Source organism: Hydra vulgaris, chromosome 11, assembly GCF_038396675.1.
Source record: "Hydra vulgaris chromosome 11, alternate assembly HydraT2T_AEP".
Lineage (NCBI taxonomy): Eukaryota > Metazoa > Cnidaria > Hydrozoa > Anthoathecata > Hydridae > Hydra > Hydra vulgaris.
Window position 1 is genome coordinate 7,315,019 of NC_088930.1, and position 19,982 is coordinate 7,335,000.

The 19,982-nt window shown below is 28.6% G+C and overlaps 1 protein-coding gene across 1 annotated transcript in view; it reads left to right on the plus strand.

The window, feature by feature from the left end:
• LOC100204612 (protocadherin Fat 4) overlaps positions 1-19,982 on the plus strand; it is an 89,490-nt gene that overhangs the window by 1,669 nt on the left and 67,839 nt on the right. The window contains exons 2-5 of the mRNA XM_065809958.1: positions 12,331-12,557; positions 12,640-12,764; positions 16,864-17,083; positions 17,246-17,529. Coding sequence (XP_065666030.1) covers positions 12,331-12,557; positions 12,640-12,764; positions 16,864-17,083; positions 17,246-17,529 — 856 coding nt within the window. The remainder of the gene's footprint in view (positions 1-12,330; positions 12,558-12,639; positions 12,765-16,863; positions 17,084-17,245; positions 17,530-19,982) is intronic.

Here is a 19,982-nt window from a genome sequence, read left to right on the forward strand (position 1 = left end):
CGTTTTTAACAACCATTTACATATATAAATTTTTAAAAATATAATTAATATTTAGATTAGTTATATTTATTCAAAATCATACAAATATATAATTTATTGAAATTTATTATATGTTCGTATGAAAATTATTAACTTACTTTATGAAGTAAAAATTTTTTTCGAAACTGATATTAAAATATTTCACTGGAAGATGATGTCTAAAACTAATTGATTATTTACTTAAACCGCGTGAAAATTTTTTTTTTAATTATAATTATAATTATCTGCTATAAGGAGTAATAAATTACAGTGTTACGGAATCAGGGATCCAGTGGCATGGGTGTTTATATTTTAGACTTTTTTGACTTGTGAATAAATTAAAACTAAATGAAGAAATTGTTACACAATATTATAAAAATATCATTGCTTGCATATTGCTTAAAGAAAAAACTTTTACATATGTACCTTAAGCTTTGCGCAAATAAAAATTAAAAATATTTCAATAGGTTTCTTCATGTTGTTTATAAGTAATATTACATAACATATGCAATGACTTGTTCAAAGATTAATTTTACATAAATGACGTTTTTTAAAGGAAAGATAAGTAATTATTCAATATTTTTACATTTTAGACATGATGAAAAAGTTGCTTGCAATTTTTTAGTATGTTATCATATAAGTTTTCCAGTATCGGTATTTAGATCCTTCAAAATAATAACATTAAACCGAATTCTTAGAAATTGTTATTTTACCTGTATATGTAACCAAATTTTTGGAAAGATAAAATATTTTTTTAACTTTATTTATAACACTGTTTGAGTATTAATATAATATAAAATTGTAGAACGGAACCAATTTATGACCTATTTAATATTTTCAATATGGCAGTTGAACGATATACGAGAGATATTAATATTATTTTATTAAACACCATTTGTAAACATTTGTACAAGGTAAAAATACATAAAAAATAGTTTAAAATACTAAGAGAGAAAAAAAGATCACTTTGGAATTTAATTAAGTTGAAACATCTGGTATAGTATGTAAACTTAGCCTCTTTCTTATAATAAATTACAATATTTCTAGGGGTTATATATACCCTCGTTATTCAAGTAATATAAAAAACTGTTAAAAAAACAAACAAATAATAAAACTTTAATGTAATGTGTTCTTGCGTCTTAAAAAAGAAAAATAAGGTTTCCAAAACGACGATGTGACGTAATCACTGTCGCCTTCATTCAAACCGCCTTCACCCGGAGAACACTGGTGAAACTGTATTTCCAAGGACTCTCTCACTTTTCTCTTAAAATAGTCTTCCTCTACTTTAACAGTGTTGTTATTATTCCAGCCAAAGGCACCATGGCAATTTCTGGAATGCCCCGCTACGGCCGAATTTTTCCATTTTCCCTCAAAAGTATGTTTTTGATGTTGGCAAATGCGAGTTGAAACCTTGAGTTTTGTTTCACCTACACAGAGCTTTCCACACGAACACTCCAGTTTGTAGACTCCTGGGTAAGAGTTGTTGGGAAGTCGAGGCTTGTTTTTTTGAGTTATTAATTGTTGAAGGTTTTTTGGTGATTTAAAAACTGGAGTATAGCCTACACTTTTAAATATCTGTTTTAATTGATTACTTAATTTTGGTACCCATGGTAGAGAAATATAATTTGGTTCTAGTTTTTTGATGTTATTGTTGTTGTTTTGTTGATTATTTTGATTATTTTGCTTATTGTTTTTTATTTTTTTGACAATGTTTTGAAGTATTTTTTTATTATAACCATTTTCTGTAAACATTTCTCTTAGAAACTTTAATTCATGATTTATGTGTTCTTTACTGCATAATGCAAAAGCTCTTTGGATAAAACCTTTAAATACACCATAAATTATTTTTGGATCGTGACAAGAATGCGGCTTTATTTGCACATAAGTTATTGCATCTTTGCGATAGATATTAAAAAGATATGTTCCGGATTTGTTATTTGTTATTGAGAGATCGAGAAAATTTATTATGTGTGAATCACTTTCTTTTTCAATCGTATATTTGATATTTGTGTGTTGATTATTTAACAAGTCAAGAAAACGTTCTGATTCTGCCTCATTTATAAAACGGGAATGGATATCATCTACATACCTTTTAAATGATTTTACACATATTGGTGGCGTAAGATATTGTGCCTGTAGTAACGCTTTTTCTTCATAATGTTGTAGAAAACTCTCTGCCATTACCTCCATTAATGATAAACCTGTGTGTATGTTGCTTTCATATAAAAAATAACAATTTGACAAACACAAATCTAAAAGTATTTTTATTTCTGAAAAAGATAATTTTGATTTAAAGACAGGACTGTTACGGAGTTGTTCTAATAAAATATTGATTGATTCTTTAACTGGTATTGAAGGGTAAAGATTAACAATATCGAAGGAAACTTGAAATTCACCAGGATCGATATACCATGATTGAGCACATTCAACAAACTGTTTTCAATTTCGAAGTTTAGTTTTGTTAAGATTGGAGGAAGGTTGGATGAGATTTACTAAATAATTTGATAATTTATATGTAGGTGATCCTATTGTGCTTACTATAATTCGCATTGGGTAGTTATGAGTTGGTTTGTGTGCTTTGATGACACCATATAATCGTGGAGGAGTGGCGTCACTTGGATAAATTGATCTATATTCATTTTTTGTAAACTTTGTTTTCAGATTTCGTAAAGTATTCTGAACTTTGCGAAGGAGTTTTTGAGTCGGATCATAGTTTATGATTTTAGATTTTCCGAGTTGTTCTTCAATTTTTTTAAGAGCATCAGTTTTATTAATTCGAACAAAGCCTGATCCTTTATCGAACGGATAAATACTAATTGTGTTGCTAGACTTAAGTTCTTTGAGAGCTTTAAACTGATCCTTATCTAAATTTGTAGAAACCGGTTTATGAATTTTCAAAACTCGAAGTACATCTTGTCTAAGTTTATTTACATTAGTATTTTTGTTTGAAAACTTTAACTTTAAAGCTGCCGTTTCAGTTATACTTATTATATCCATATATGGAACTTTACCCGGAATTGGAACAAAGTTAGGTCCTAAATCTAGTAATTTTTTGTGATGTGTTGGGATATTATCAGCACATAAATTAAGTGTTACCTCTTTTATAAACTTGTACTTTCTTTGGTTATCATTATCACTTTGGAATGTTTTCTTCAAGAGTATTTTTGAAAAATGTTCGCTGTTCCTTTGCATTCCAACTTAAAGCTGTCTATGCAAGAGTTTGATAAGTATCTTTAGGAAATATATTTTTTAAAATTTTAATATTAACTTTTTTCTTAGCCTGAATTAAGTTTTTCATATTTAGTTCTAAAGTATGGTTTTAAAATTATATTAAAATTGTCTCTTTTTAAGTTTAGAATTATTATCAAGTAAAAAATAACAACGGCCATTACAGATAATCTATAAAAATCCAACAAGGTTTTTTTTAAAAGATCTTCATTACAGCTCGTTGAATTACTCCATGCACCAATCATAACAATGATTAATGCATAGATGCACTAATCATAACAATGATTAATGCATAAAGCAATCAACTCCAAAATAATCTATAGTATCTGTGAAATAAACCTAATTGAAGAGCAGTTTTCCAAAACTGGTTAAGTCAAAAAATGAAAAAAATGAGATAAAACCGTTTCATGCAAAACTTGTTATATGGCAATATAAAGTAAGTACAAAATATTGACATTTTTCCAAAACTTGGTAAGTCATGATACGAATTTAGATGAAAAAATGGACTTAACAAGTTTTGGAAAACTGCTCTTCAATTACAATAGTTCATAAAAATTTAAAAAATATTTTATTATGCCCAAAATTACAAAATTCATAATAGGTTAACTTATTAAAACACGTTTTAAAAAAAAATTTAAAAACTTTTTCAAAATTTTAAATATTTTTCTTATTAAGAAAAAGTTATTAATAAAAATAATTTATATTATTCAAATATTTGTTTTAGGTAAAACCTTTATTATTTTGTTTTCATTAATATTTAGATCGATTCATATAAAACTATATTTCCTTTTGATTTTAGAGTTTAACTAGATTGCAGGATATTGGAGTTTATAGTTGAGAAACTCACGATATCCCGCAGCGACTTGATGCGACTTAACCGAGGCTTAAATAGTCTCGTTACAAGATTAAGATTAAATTAAAGAAGACAAACTAAGAAGTAAAAAGGGTATTTATAAATCAGTCGAATGAATAAATCTAGAGAGTTTAATGGTAATAAGGTTTAACCACCTTAAACTTTTTCAGTTATGACATCAAAAACATCTTTGCTTTTTTTAGTGATTAAAAAGACTTTTTAGTTGCTAAACTATTTTTGAATCTTTTAAAACACAAAAGCAAAGTAGATGATAATTGATAGTTCTTTTTTTTTTTTTTTGTAATTCAAGAGTTTTCATTACTTGTTGTTATATACAGGAGAGACAGGTAGTGCAATAACTATTTTTTGAAAATTTATTAAAGCATCACAACAAATTTAAAATTATAAGAATATCTGAAAATAGTTTTATCATTAAATAATTTTTTAAAATGTCAAAGGTCATTTTTAAAATAAAAAATAACCTTTGACATTGTTAATTCCCAAATTAATTACCGTACTGTCTGACAGTACAGTAACTAAGTTGACAGTGTCAAACACTCTTTTTTAGATGGCATTTAGGAGTAATGCAAAGTTCACAGACTAAATTCGAAAAACCTAATGCAGGTTAAATGGAAAGTAAAAATTGTGGCTTTATAAAATAAAATTCATAAAGATACTCTTAGTTTTGCATTTCAACATCCAACATGCAGTTGAATGTTGGAATGCAGTGCAACAGAGATCAATTTTCAAAAATACTCTAGAAGAAAACATTTCAAAATTATCTTTTCGATCTTCTCGTTTTTTTGTAAACATTTACTGTTTTACAATTTTTGTTAACATTTACAATTTTACAATTTTTGTTAACATTTACAATTTTTTGTTGATAAAAGTTTACCTTGTAACACATTTACGCGTTTAAGTGCGTTTTATGCATTCCGCGTGGGATGTGGACAGAATACATAATTGCTAAATAAGCAAGCAACAAATTTGCAGAAATAAAACAAGTAAAACAAAAAACAAGCAAACGACTAAATGTTATTATAAAGATAGGAAATTAAAAAAATCAATAAAAAGAAAAACAATGATTTTTAAAAAAACATTACAAAAAATAGAAAACAATGATTTTTAAAAAAACATTACTAAAAATAGAAAAAGGGAAAAATTGGATGAGATGAACTGAAATAATAAATTAGATAACTCAACACAATGCCTGGTTTAACTGCCTATAACATCTAATTTTTTTAAACTTATTTTTTAGCCATACTCAAAGAATTTAGACTTAATTTTTTTAATTAAAATAATAGTTAAATAAAATAAACATTTTACAATACATAATAATACAATTAATGCAATTTTATGAAACGCGTTATGTTTTATTGAAATAACCGATAATTACGTTGTACTGAAATAACCGGTAATTTCAACTGGTTAATTCAAAATTTTTGTGCCGTTTTAACCAAAACACGAACGAAAGCAACGTCGTTCGAATTAATTTAACGTTTATAAGTATTATTAAATAATTGAATTACAAGTTGATAAAATATTTTTTCTACTACTCTTATCTAGAATTATGTTTACCAACAAATAAATATAAGTCTAGTTGAGAATCTGAAGTCAAGAGTGAAAAATGTCTGAACCCACCAAATCAAAAAAAATTGAAAACTGCCCCCCTTCCTTACTTTACAAGTGTCTTAATCCACCTAATCAAAAAAATCTTTTTATTAATTTTTTACTTTTTCGTTAAGTCATATGTGTATTCTGTTATCTAAAAATAAAAGTAATCATGTTAAAAGACGGTGGTCTTCAAACAATTATAAAGTGGCTATGATAAAACTGATCATTATATCGTTCAAAATTTTTTTTTTTGATCAACAAAGCATTGTGTTGTGAAAGCATGTCTAGCAAACATTGAATTGTCTGTAGATCTACTATGCCTTGCTAAAACATTTTGAAATCATTAAAAAATAAATATTTCGCTTAAAAAAAAGTTTTACATTTTAATGTCAATCCTTTAATAAACATTTTGTGATCTTATTTTTAATCTTCAGAGTATTTGACTTAAATTGCGTCAGAATAAAATTTACTTAAAATAACCTTTCCGTTAGATCGACTTATGTGATAATGAAGTCGCATAAGCACTTCTTTATTTGTTAAAAGGTTGACAGCAGATTTAAAGTTTCAACTTTTTCAATTAATAATATTTCTTTGACGTAATCTATCAACAATATTTACGTTGATGATATGGACTTTACGAAATTAATAGAGACATTGCATTAAATGGCGCTTGTGGAGAAATGCCTTTGATAACATCATTAGAAAATTTTTTTTTGTTGGAAATATAAGATCCATTGAAAATAAAATTTGGATATAGGTTCGGTCCGGTCTTTGGATCTGAATTCAAAAGTTTTCAGTGTTCTTATAAATATAATCAGAAGATACGTTTCCGCCAAAAATTAAAATAGAATTTTTATGCGGGTTCATTTTTTTGAAAAGAAATCTTGAATGCAAATTTGCAGAAAAATTTCAAACTCATGTGATTAAATTTAATCCAAGTAATTTACGCAATAGCAAATTTTAATCTGCGTGAGGATGAAGCAAGGGATGCTCCTAGTTTTCTATACAGTTGTTCATAAAGATAATAATTTATTCATAAAGTCAGAAAAAGGTTTTCAACTACACATACCCGTGTTATTTTAGTTGCGCGTTGACCTATATCATCTATTGTGTCTATAGTAATATGTAACGCAACTTTTGGATTCAAAGTGTTTTATTTCAATAGCTTTTGTCAATAGATTGTGATAAAATTCTAAAGTTCTATATTTATCTTCATTTCGTCTGGTAAGAAACAATAATAGCATATTAAATAAAAAAAGCCGGTAAAAAAATCACTCAAACTGCGTTAGAAATAAGTTTTTTATAGATTTGTGTGTGTGCAGTGAATAACTTTCATGTATAAGTCTCCAAATGTAGTTCCATATCGTTTTTGTTATGCTTTTCTTGATAACAACGTTAAAATTCCAATATGTTCTTACAGTCTTATCACAGAGTACCGCGGAAGAACATTTAGCTAGGAAGGTCACGTCTACTTCCACCTGGTCAGAGCTGGCATCGAACGTTGGACCCTTAGATTCTGCGGTATGCTGTTTAACCACTCCGTTACAGCAGCTCAATTTTGATAAAAGCGCTCGCCGCTTTCCTTAGAGTGAGCTCCCATGTTCTCCTTAAATTTATCGAGATGAAAGTCTAGAAAATGGACTTAGAATGAAACTCTGCATACTATTTTGGGGTAACTTTTTATAAGAGTCTGAATCAAAATAGTTTTTTAGTCTTGTGATTACTCAAGAAGCCAAGAATAAATTATATTAAATTATCAATAAGCCAAGAAGAAATTTTATTCTATAATTTTCTTGATCTGCGGCCCAACGAAGATGCCAGCCCTAACATTAGCCTTGGACATCTTTGGAAAACGAGGTATTTAAAGCTGCCGACTCTTTGTTAATTGAAATTAGAATTTGCTTAATAAAGGCAAACTTGATGTGAAGTGGCGGCATTAGCAATTTCTAAGGTTTTTGGTTGAAACTTTCTAAAGTAAAATTAATCAAAATTTTCTTTTAATTTCAGAACCAAAATCCTCAATCGATGTATGTACACTTCTTCGTCGACGGAGAGTTTATCAGTTGATGAATGCTATTTAATTAAATTTACAAAAATAATAAATTAATAATAATAGTTTTCAACAAGCAGCAAAACAAAAAACACAAAATTTCATAAAAATAAAAGTTATTAAAATAGCGTTGCAAACCACCTTAAGCCTCCTACTTCATGCAACATCCATATATCCGCCTCGCTAAGCCAAATTATTTTGTAACTTTGTGTATAAGTAGTTGATTTATATTCACTCTCTAACACGTCTGATAGTTTGGATAATTATTTAACTATTTATTTGGAATACATCTAGACATAGCCATTAAGTTCTTAAAAACTATAGTTCATTTAATTTGCTTAGACTTTAGTTTCTAAAATATTAAATGATTTGAACTAACCAACAAAGCTTTATTTAAACATTTTTTTAAATAATCGGCGTTTATCGCTGTTTTAACTAGATGTGAACATTTTCAACAAAGATAAGGCCGTCGGCCGTCGTTTTCTAGTAGTTCAAGTTCACTTTTGTTTATTTAAAAAACTCTAACTTATTTAGATGTTTATACTGATGTTAAAAAGAAAAACAATTGGTAATATTCTCTATAAGTTTATATAATAAACTTATAGAGAATATTAATAATATTTTTAGAGAAATTTAATACGCATTGAATTAAAAAAAAGCATTGAATTAAAATTTTAGCTAAAAAATTCAATATATGTTATGAGATATGACGAATTAACTAAACTTTTTTGTTTTTGTTTTTTATGTTTAAAAAAATTTATGCGTTAGGAAAGGAAGGAGTTTAGTTTTGTAATAAATAATGCTTATGTACAAAATTTTGTAATAAATAATGCGTATGTACGAGAGAGGAGAAGAGGAGTTGTTGAAAACAACTTCTCCTCTCCTCTCTCGTACAGGGGTGAGGGGTGGGTGGGTCCAAAATAAGTAGTTTTACTGCATACGCAAATTATGAATGCCTCCAAATGTAAAACTATTTGGTGTATGCCCACCAATGAACATTTAACAAACACCAAACAAGCCTTCACTCAAAACTACTTTGAGTAGCCCTGAAATTTGAAACATATTGTGCATGAAAAACACACCTCAAAAACAAAAAATGGAAAATATTTTTGTGACAGGTTTTTATTTAACCGTACCTATATTAGATTTTAAGTAACATTACTATGGGCATTCTCAAGAGGACTAAAGTAACCTGATACTTACCTAGGGGTACTAAAGTACCCTGGTAAATGAAGCATCTTTTTTACATGAGAATATACATTTATTAATCATCAACGAAGTAAAAATCTTCTAGATTTTGAATGGCTGGAGCGACAGAAGACCACTTTTTTTCTTATATACCGCCAATACTGATTTAGATGTATCGGCAAAGTTTGATTAACCTTCAAATAAGTCGTTCTTATCTTGAAAACCTGTTTGCTTTAATTACCTGTTTAGCGTTGCATTAATGAGGTAACATCATAGAACTGATTTCAATAATATTCAAAATTCGATTGAAGGCATAATACTGAACAAATATACTGTTTATCAAGCAATATTATTTTGAAATGCAAAGCATTGCAAGTTTTATATTTTACTTAACTGGTTTTAATTGTATATACGTAGAGAATAAGCGTCTACCGCAAAATCTTGGTAGTTGTTAGTTAGCTGTTGTACAAACTAGAGATGCGTAGCCAGGGTTTAATAACAGAGGGAGCGAAAGTGTTATCATTACTTAGAATTAAAGTATTTGCATTTTTGGTGTTCACTCTAACATCTCACTGTAGCGTCTTGTCGAAGTTTTGGATAATTTGTTCCATCAGCAACATTAAAACTTTGGCTATGAAATTTTGTATTATTCCATTGATCTAAATCAATAACTCTTTTGGCGTTATCATCATGGTTATCGCCGTCAGTGACTGGAAAATAAGTAAACTCGGAATTGGTTTGGTTAGATTGCAGTAGTCCAGAAGGACTACCCGCAGCTTAGAGCTTGAATATATCAAAGAAATATCTTTTTCGTTTTTTTTGCTAACATTCTACGCCTTTTATTTTTAGTATCGGTTATCAGAAAGTTTCTATTTTTAAGAACTTTAACAACATATTTTAAATTTTAATGATTGACATCTTTTACAATTTGTTTCATTAAATTTCCAAACAACAAACTTAACAAATTCCAACAACAAATTCATTATTTTAAGTTATGCATTAGGCATAACTTGAAACAAAAAAGCGCTGAGTTTTCATTAAGGATGTACCGGATTGAAAATTTTGGATTCCAGCCGGAACCAGATTTTGTCGGAATGATTAATAAAATTCCCGCCGGAACGAGAATTATACTTATGTAATTTTTTACCACCGAGATTGAAAGTGAAAGTCTGCATCGTGGCTACATAATATATATTTATGGCCTATAAAACATATATAACCTATTTCATTAATTTGATTCTTATTTCATTTAAATCTAATATGTTATTTTTATTTGTTTCTTATAAGTTTATTCATTAAAAGTTTTAGTCTCATAATATTTATACTTAAAATTATTTCTATGTTTTCTATTTTTTCATTTAGGTTAAAATTTAAATATTTACCTTAATTATCTTAAGCATCTTATACTTTTTAATTGTGTAAAATTTAAGTAACATTTAAAATGAGACTATTCTCAGAGGCAGGTAACATTTTTGATGAAAAAAAAGCTAGTTTGTTGACCAAAACTGGATAGCAACTCTTATTGCACTACAATACTCCTAAACTTCTAGAAATCCTTACATAATTGATTATTGCAAATAAAATTACATTGCTTGTTAAGAGTTTTGTATTTTTTACTTAGGTTTACCTATAGTTCTTTATTGCCCTGTAGGACAATGATTTTTTGATTTTAATTTACACAGTCTGTTACATGTCTTTAAGAAAAAGTGAAAAATTAAGCCCGACATTCCGGCCTAAAATATTGTAAGTTCCGAGCAGAACGCAATTCCCTAGTTTTCAGAGCTTTTCATTGAAAACTCTTCAAAACGAGTCTGTACACTTGTTAACCGTAAACAAACCCACGTTTTTTAAAAATAACAACAACAAAAACAAAGTTTTTAATTTTTCTATGATATTCATTTATATTAATAGTAAAAACCCTAATAACAATAATTTTAATAATAACAACATTAATTATGTTAATAATAGAAATTATTAGAACACAAACAAAATTAAATCAGTAAAGATGAAAATATTAACATTAACAACCAAAAAAATAACAGTATCTGATAATAATATCAGCTGGGACGGAATGTTTTACTTATTAATGTTTTTCATATAGCTCTGATTTTATATATAAAATTAAATCCAACAAAAATCAGCTTTTTTATTTGAAAGAAAAAAACGCAACAACAAAATAACAACAACAAATAAAATAGTGTATGGTAACAAAGAGAAGATTTTTTTGATGTAATTTAACAACAACGAGATGTATAATTTTCTATCATCACATTAAAAATTAATATATAATAAAAATAATATTAATTATACTAAAATAAATGATCATATAGCTATATGATATGATTATTACATTAACTATATTTATATATTATTTTATCATAAATTTTTCCGAGTTGGAAATTTTCAATCCTAATGAAAAGATCTACTGCTAAATTTCAAAAGAACATTCGCTACCCTTGCTCCCCCTGTCTACACTACTGGCAATCTGAAGATATTTTTTTAAAGTTTCAACGATGTGATCAAATATTTCTTTGAAAGTTAAATGATTAACTTTTAATACTATTAAAAGTTAATCATTTAACTTTCAAAGAAATATTTGATCACATTGTTGAGTACGCTGGAGTATTAATAATACTCCAGCGAAGTAGTATAATAGAATAGTACCTTTCTGAAGTAGTATAATACCTTTTCTGAAGTAATATAATATAGTAGTACCTTTCTGAATTCTTGCAATGTTTAGATTACTCTTGATTAGTGGTAGTTACTATAATTTTCAGAACTTCATCAGTAACAAAAAGGTTTCAATTATCTAAGGTTCTTGTAATAAATCTACCTTGTTTTCTGGTGCATAAAATAAAGCGTGTACATGAAGTAAGTATGAAAGTAGAAAAACAACTAAAAAAAGGTACTCATTGACTTTTATTGGGTACTAAGTATTAATTTTAATACATTATCATAAGAAGATTATATATTTCGAAGAAATTAATTTATTCCTGTGGGTATCTAATAAAATTTCAAACTATTGTTTTGGTGTTACACATAAGCTTGCGCACAGAACAACAATCAAATCTATTTGATGTTTTTTAAATAACATTTTAAAATCTTTAATGTTTCTGCATTGTTTTTTGTTTTTATTTTTCGTCTAATAGTTACCCAGTACTTTGCAATAGTTTTTAATACTAGACAGGTATTAATGACACCTTAATTAAAAAAATATTAATTAAAAATAATACCTTAATTAAAAATTACTAGGTTTTTCCATAATGTTTTTTCTACATAACAAATTAAAGGTTAATATTATTAAAGGAAGTTAGAGTATTTATTTTATTATATTTTAAAACATGCTCTGATCTAACATACTTAGCATAAATTTATATAGATGCTGTCCTGTAGACTGTACAGTTAGTGAATGGACAAGTTGGTCACCTTGTTTTGCAGCATGTGAAAAAACAGCAATAGTAACACGTTTACGAACTGTTCAAAAGCACAACTCATGCAATGGAAAATCATGCCCAGTTTTAAATGAAACAAATTCATGTAATGGTCCAACTTGCTGTCCACATGATTGTGAATATTCTGATTGGTCAGCTTGGGAAGTATGCTCTGGTATGAAGTTGTTCATTATTTTGTATTATACATCTTAAATATAATAGAGATATAATAAAATAATTTTACTTTAAATCAATAGGAAGTTGTCAAGGTGGTACACAAAAAAGAAAAAGGTCATTAACTAAACAAGCTACCTGTAATGGCACTTGTAGCAATGAACTATTTCAAACAAAAGCTTGCATTGTTCAGCCAGTTAAATGTCAAGTGAGTTTTTAGTAGTTTTTGTATGTTACTTTTAGATAAAATTATAATTAGATCGTATTTTTTATAAAAGTTCATGACAAGTTGAGAAAAAAAAAAAAGATTATATAAAAAAACCAAATAAGTAAAATTATATTTAGTTATAATAATCGTAGTTATATAATAATTAGTTCTATTATAATATGTGTTCATCAGGCTTATTATTTTTCAAAGCTACAATTTTTAATTTACCATGCCTTTTGAAGGAATGTTTTTTAAGAAGATTTGATAATGGATTTTTTAATTTAAGTATAAAGTTAACATGATTAGCAAAGTTTTACTTCTAAAATAAACATTTAAGCAAATTGGGTTCAAATAACATTATGCTGTTTTTCTATATATAATTCTAATTTTTTCAAATTGATATAAAATAAAATAAAACAAAAAGAGGCTTAGTAAATTAGTATGCTGCTTTATTATATTACATTAAACTGGAGAACACCTAAAGAAATTACTTAAAGAAATTTTTTGAGTGAACTAATTCACTCCCAACAAAACTGCAACAAAGCTGTAACAAAGCTGCAACAAAGCTGAAACAAAGCTGCAACAAAGCTGCAAACCTTGCTGGTAGTGAATTAGTTTTGAAATCAAATTCTAAGATATGAGACTAGTTTTAATAACCACTATTTGAGTTAGAAAGAGCAAGAAAGCGGTCAATACAAAAACTGTATGAAGCAGGAAAACACAAAAACAACAGAGAATTCCAAGGCATTATTGAAAAAGCTAAATGAATTAGAGTTTTTAGAACACAAAGGAACTGACACAGTAAACAAAGTCACAGTGTGACTTTGAATGGTGAGTCATGCAAGATTTAGTTTTGGTTGATGGAACAAGAGATGATAGCTCATTTGAGCAGTAACCATTGTAGAAAAAGAGAAAAAGACAACCTTATGATGATAGGACAGAGGGCTCAAGCTTCTAAACTAGAGCAGGTCCAACCACATTTACAATACATTTTTAGACCTTATCTAGAAGAGAAAGGCCATCATTAGAAGAATCAACCCAAAAGTGATGACAGTATTCCATACATGGACAAATATTAGATTTATAGAGGTCAAGAGTGGAATCAGGACCAAGAAAGCACATTAAAAAGAGTTCTCCTAAGCAGATGTTAACTTTGCAATTGATTGTATGTGTGGTTTCCATAAAAGGTCAGTAATAAAAGATAATCTGAAAAATCGAAAAGTGACTTAATAACATTCTCAGATAAATCATATGATAAAAAGCTTATGGAGAAGACCAGCATGTTAGACTTTAAAAAAAGCTTTCAGTATGTCAAAAACAATAGCCCTCACCTCACTGCCTCCATTAATTGCCATAAAACTTTTCTGTCATGACAGCAGGTCAACTGTAGAATGAGATGATTGAAAGCTGCATTGGTTCTCAGAAAGTAAGTTGATTTTCCTTTGTTGATGACATTGTTAAAGATTTTTCAAAAGTCTTTAGAACATAGTTTCTGAGATAAAATGAAATAAAAAATCTAAATATTCAATATATATATAAATATATAAATATATATATATATATATATATATATATATATATGTATATATATATATATATATATATATATATATATATATATATATATATATATATATATATATATATATATATATATATATATATAAATGTATATACATATATATGTATATATATTTATATATATATATATATATATATATATATATATATATATATATATATATATATATATATATATATATATATATATATAAATTTGTAAAGATAATAGTCAGAGATATCAAACCTGATTTTGTGTTTAGAATCGAATTCAAATTTGTCTTTCAATGAGCACGAAGTTCTGATAAAAATTACTTTGAATAAATGTAAAAGATAGTTAGAAACAATTAGGTGGTGACAATTTTTTTTTTATGTTTAATACTTTTATCTACTATAGCTATGTTTTATGCTTATTAAAAATATTGACTCATTCATAGATAGTGCGTGGCATCTCATAGCAACATCATCATCATAGCAACAAGCTATGCAGTTACCTCAGTTCTTTTAATCAACCCAAAAACATAGCAAAAAGCTCCTTATGTGTCCTTTACAATGCACACTAAAAACACTTACAGAGACACCATGTGCAATGTGACACTGTTGATATTTTTATATTTTACATCTGTTGACAAGATCAGTCTCTTTGAGAGCTACCACAGAGTTCAAGAAACCTTACTACCAGTTAGCCTCAAAGTTGGGAGTTACTAGAAAAAATAATAGATTTAAAGGAAACAGTTTACAGAAAACTTGAAAAGTTTTAAGTTGTATGAGTCAGGAAAACTTGAAGATGGGAGAGAGTATTCCAAAGTATTCAAGTGAGAGGTAAAATACTAGACAAATAGAATTTTTAAGAAAACGCAGGGAAAAGATACAGTATAAGAACAAGGCTTTGATGAGTCAAGTGAGAATGAGTTTTAGTTGATTTGCATTAAATAACTGAGTTTTGTTGGAGTTAAAATTCACAAGCCACTGCAAGCCTCAATCTGTTACAGAAAAGAGATCAGATTCAAGATCGGCTGCCTGTTCTAAGCGCTTTTTTTTTTAAAACATCTTTGCTTCCAATAAGGCTGCAAGCAACCACTAATTAGAGTTGGAAGTTATTGGAAGAGAAAAGATGAAGATTGTAGAGCAAGATAACGATTGACAGACACCTTAAAGGATTGCAAATTATATGAATCAGGAAAGCAAAATAAAGGAAGCGAATTCCAAAGAACTGATGTTCAAGGAAAAAATCTAGACGAATAAGAGTTTTTGGAGCACTTAGGAACAGTCACAGAAAAAGGATGAGACTTAATTGAATGACTAGTAACACGAGAATGAATTTTAGTAGATGGCACAAGAGGCACTAACTCTTTAGAGCAGTGCCCATTATAGTATTTGTAGAAAAGGGAAAGAGAAGTAACATTACGACGATGTGATACGGGTTGGAGGTTGGCTGCAAGAGCAGGTCCAACTATGTTTACAATTTAAGTTTGCTTTAAAGACTTTTTAAAAAAGAAGACTTTTTGTCAAAGTAGAAGTATAAAGTTGAGTCATAAATAGTCATCAGTAAATATAGTCATCAGTAAAAAAATGTCATTGGTAAAAAAATAGTCATCAATAAAAAAAGAGTCATCAGTAAATAAAGTCACTTTAGATGCAAAGTTGTCAGAAAGGTCATTAATATAAATAAGAAACAAAACAGGACCAAGGATAGAACGTCGAGGTACCCAGGAAGTTACTAGAAAAGATTAAGAGTGTTCTTCTTTAAGAATGACTTTAGTAAAGTGGTTAAAAAGAAATGATTTGATAATCTCAAAAACTTTTTAAAATACACCATATGAAGCAAGCTTATGGAGAAGACCAGCATGCCAAATTTTGTTAAAAGCTTTAATTATGTCAAGCCTAGCCTTGCCGCCTCTACCTAATGCACAATAAAATCTTTTAATCACAGCAGTTAGCAAGTTAGCCATAGAGCGAGAGGATCACATTTTTCTAATGCAAAAAAAATATATTAGATTTTATTATATTTACATTCTGTATGTTATTATTTTATTTAAATAATTTATTTTCTTCTTACATAGACAATTATATAGAAAAAACAATTCTAGCTCTATTAATTGCCCCAATATTATATTAGCTTAATCACTTGTTTAAATGACAATAATTTTCATTTAACTAAATGAATACAATCATTGTTCAGTTTTTGTTTAGGTGTGAAACCAGTGGAAAAAAAACACACTGAAACTTAGCACATTGAAACCTAGCACACTGAAAAAAAAAGCTTTAATGTGCTCTCATTCATTAAAACTGAAATGATGGCTAGGTGAGATTAACCATCATGTTAGATTAGTTGAGTTAGATTATCCATTACTAACTGTTAGTATTTAATTTTTTTTTTGGTTAGTGAGAATGCGTATGACAAAGTCATTTACAATTTATTTATATTTATATAATTTATATTTATGTTAAATAATATTTACATAACATTTTATACATATATTATAACATTTACTTGTATATAAATTTATTTGGTTATAATAATAACTTTTATAAATAGCTTTCATCTTGGGAATCTTGGTCATCATGCATATCTGTTAATGGAAAATGTGGCAATGGTACACAAATGAGAGTGCGTACAATTGAGGTAAAACCAGTGTGTGATAATCCATGTGGAAACCTTACTGAAACAAAAAACTGCTTGTATGGTTGTTGTCCAGTTAACTGTGAATATGGGCAATGGGGAAAATGGTCAAACTGTTCGAATCAATGTGGACCAGGTCTAATTAAGTTTTGAAAGTGATTTAGTAATTATATTTTCTTTGTTTAATCAATAAAAAAATTAGTTAATTTCATATTATAATACATTATTGCTGTTATAAAAGTGCTTTCAGAGTAACAATGTATTAAATTGATATTTTCTATACTTTTTGTTTATTCAGGATTAAGAAGCAGAGAGCGCCAGATTCAAACCATAGATGAATGTGGAGGGTTGTCCTGCAGTCAGTCAGACTTGAAGGCTACTGAGTTTTGCACAGAAAACAACGACTTGGATTGCATATTAACAAAATGGTCTTCCTGGTTTAATTGCTCTACAGAATGTGGTTCTGGTTTTAGTCAAAGAAACAGATCAATTATACAGCAACCAAAGTGTAATGGAAAATCATGTGAATCTTTATTTGAGAGTAAAACATGCACTAGTTATAATAGCAACAAAGATTGTGTGGTAAATTTTTTAAATATACCTTATATGCATTTGCCAACATTTTTTTGACAACATAAATCCATTTGGTTTTTTTTCCAAAACGAAAAAAAAAGAACAGTAATTTAAAAAATTATTGGATGTTCTCTCTATTTCAGTTAATTTATAAACGTTTATAAACAATTTTTATAAACAATATTTATAAACAAAAAAATTCTTGCAAAATGAAAAAAAAAATCCTTGAAAAAAAAAAAAAAAAAAAGGATCAACCTGGTTCAATAGTCCAATAATGCAAAATTTTATAAAAATTCCAAAATTTGTCATTTAAAATTTTTTTTCAAAATTGCCTTAAAAAATCTTTTAAAAAAGATATTGTAAAACTTATAAAAATTCATGTTTTTTATTTTAATAAAAAAACTCTATTTTTCTGCATTAAAATCTAAAAAAATAATTTTCCTATGAAATATAATAATATTATTTTTAAAATAACAGTATTATATTTCATGTGTATTATTAAGTTCCAAAAATAGTATTATAAAATAATATTTTTTTTTTTAAACATCTTCGCTTCCGACAAGGCTGCAAGCAGCCACTAATTAGAGTTGGAAGTTACTGTAAGAGAAAAGATGAAGATTGTAGAGCAAGATAACGATTGACGGACGATTTAAAAGATTGCAAATTATATGAATCAGGAAAGCAAGATGAAGGAAGCGAATTCCAAAGAACTGATATTCGAGGAAAAAAACTAGACGAATAAGCGTTTTTGGAGCACTTAGGAACAGTCACAGAAAAAGGATGACACTTAATTGAATGACGAGTAACACGAGAATGAATTTTAGTAGATGGCACAAGAGACGCTAGCTCTTTAGAGCAGTGCCCATTATAGTATTTGTAGAAAAGAGAAAGAGAAGCAACATTACGACGATGTGATAATGGTTGAAGGTTGGCTGCAAGAGCAGGTCCAACTATGTTTACAATGCGTTTTTGCACCTTGTCTAAAAGAGAAAGGGCATCATTAGAAGATCCGCCCCAGATATGGCAACAGTATTCCATACAAGGCCGGATTTGAGATTTATAGAGATAGAGAATAGAATCCAAAGTAAGAAAGTGACGAGCTCGATAAAGAGATGCAACCTTAGCAGATGCTAATTTTGCAACCGATTTGATATATGGTTTCCAAGAAAGATTGGAAGTAAGAGTTAATCCTAGAAGATGAAGAGTAGGTGACTCATTGAGTACATCACCGTTCATAAATATAGGAAGATCTAAATTATTGCGATAACGATTGGCTGAAAAAAATTGAGTTTTATCTAAATTTAAGTTCACCAGCCACTGTGAGCCCCATGCTGTAGCAGAAGTGAGATCCTTTTCAAGCTCAAATGCCCCCTCCAAGCAATCAGAGGGTGTTGGTTTCTTATCACGACAAGAATAAATGGTAGTATTATCAGCAAACAATGCCACCTTAGATGTGAGAATATCTGGAAGATCGTTAATGTAAATTAAAAAGAGTATAGGGCCAAGGACAGAACCTTGAGGAACCCCTGAAGTTACAGAATAAGAAGAAGAGTGTTGTCCATTGAGGACAACTTTTATGCTACGATTGGAAAGGAAGGATTCAATGATCTTAAAGATGTTGCCGGATACACCATAAGAAGAAAGCTTATGGAGAAGACCAGCATGCCAAACTTTATCAAACGCTTTTGAAATGTCAAGAGCGATGGCCTTAACCTCTCCACCTTCATCTAATGCACAATAAAACCTGTCAGTTATTACTGTTAGCAAATCAGCTGTAGAACGAGAAGATCGAAATCCATATTGATGGTCAGAAAGTAAGTTATTAGATTCAAGATGAGAAATTAGGTGTTTGTTAATTAAAGATTCAAAAAGATTGCTTATGATAGGAAGAAGACTTGTGGGATGGTAGTTAGACGAATCAGATCGCTCCCCAGAATTTTTGAAGATAGGGATAACAGATGCGGCTTTCCAGCAGGCTGGAAAACAAGACTCTGATAAGCACTTGTTGAATAGTTTTGAGAGTATAGACGACAGCTTCGGAGAACACTTCTGCAAGACAATAACAGGTATGTTGTCTGGGCCACAAGCTGTAGAAGAGTCTAGGCATGAAATCACTTTAGATACAGATGCTGGAGAGATATGAATGTCAAGCAATGGATCAACCTGTTTTTCGGCAATATCAGGTATAACGCAATTAGTGGAATCAAGAGATGATATTGATGAAAAGTTTTTAGCAAACAGTTCGGCTTTGTCTTTAGGTGAGGTGAAAAGTCTGAACCATACAAGAGAGGTGGAATTATAAATTTGCCCTTATTATTGATTTTATTAAAGATTCTCCAGAAGTCACGAGAGCCTAATTTTTGAGATGAGATACGAGATTTCATGACCTGAAAATAGCAGGTTTTGGCGTTAGACAAAACCTTTTTACAGTTGTTTCTAGCATTAATAAACAGACGTCTGTT